Source organism: Octopus bimaculoides, chromosome 30, assembly GCF_001194135.2.
Source record: "Octopus bimaculoides isolate UCB-OBI-ISO-001 chromosome 30, ASM119413v2, whole genome shotgun sequence".
NCBI classification, from domain to species: Eukaryota; Metazoa; Mollusca; class Cephalopoda; order Octopoda; family Octopodidae; genus Octopus; species Octopus bimaculoides.
The window spans coordinates 5,691,583-5,692,047 of record NC_069010.1 but is presented as its reverse complement, the minus strand read 5'-3'; the positions used below and the strand labels follow the sequence as shown (position 1 = coordinate 5,692,047).

The 465-nt window shown below is 40.9% G+C and overlaps 1 protein-coding gene across 1 annotated transcript in view; it reads left to right on the top strand.

The window, feature by feature from the left end:
- Window positions 1-465, top strand: part of LOC106884333 (TBCC domain-containing protein 1) — a 30,625-nt gene that overhangs the window by 9,642 nt on the left and 20,518 nt on the right. Inside the window, exon 6 of the mRNA XM_052978102.1 lies at window positions 281-361. Within this exon, the coding sequence (XP_052834062.1) occupies window positions 281-361 (81 nt within the window). The remainder of the gene's footprint in view (window positions 1-280; window positions 362-465) is intronic.

Genomic DNA, 465 nt, shown 5'->3' with positions numbered 1-465 from the left:
CTCCTCCTTCTCCTTGTTTGCCCCTCCCTCTCCTTCTTTGCCTCCTTCTCCTCCTCTTCCAACCGCAATGCATCTCAGACTGCATCTCCCCCCCCCACCACCATGCCCACATCTTTCAAGATGGAATGCTGCATTTCTAGAGAGAACTAGCTGTTGTTTCTACCACATCAACCAACCACCTTCAGACCCTCTCATTGACTTACACACAACAACACCTTACACACTACCCATTCACAGCAATATATCTCCCTCACATATATATATTTATTCTTCTTTCTTCTTCTTCTTTTCCAGGACTTTTATTGATCTCAAAGACCTTTTCTTACTTCCAGGAATCAAATCCAAAGTTTGCTATTCAAAGGTATTTACTCTTTCTCTTTCACATTCTTCCAACTTCTTCCTTACAGTCCTTTTTCAACTCTTTTCTCCTCATTTATCTTTTTCATTTCTTCTTCTTCTTCTTCT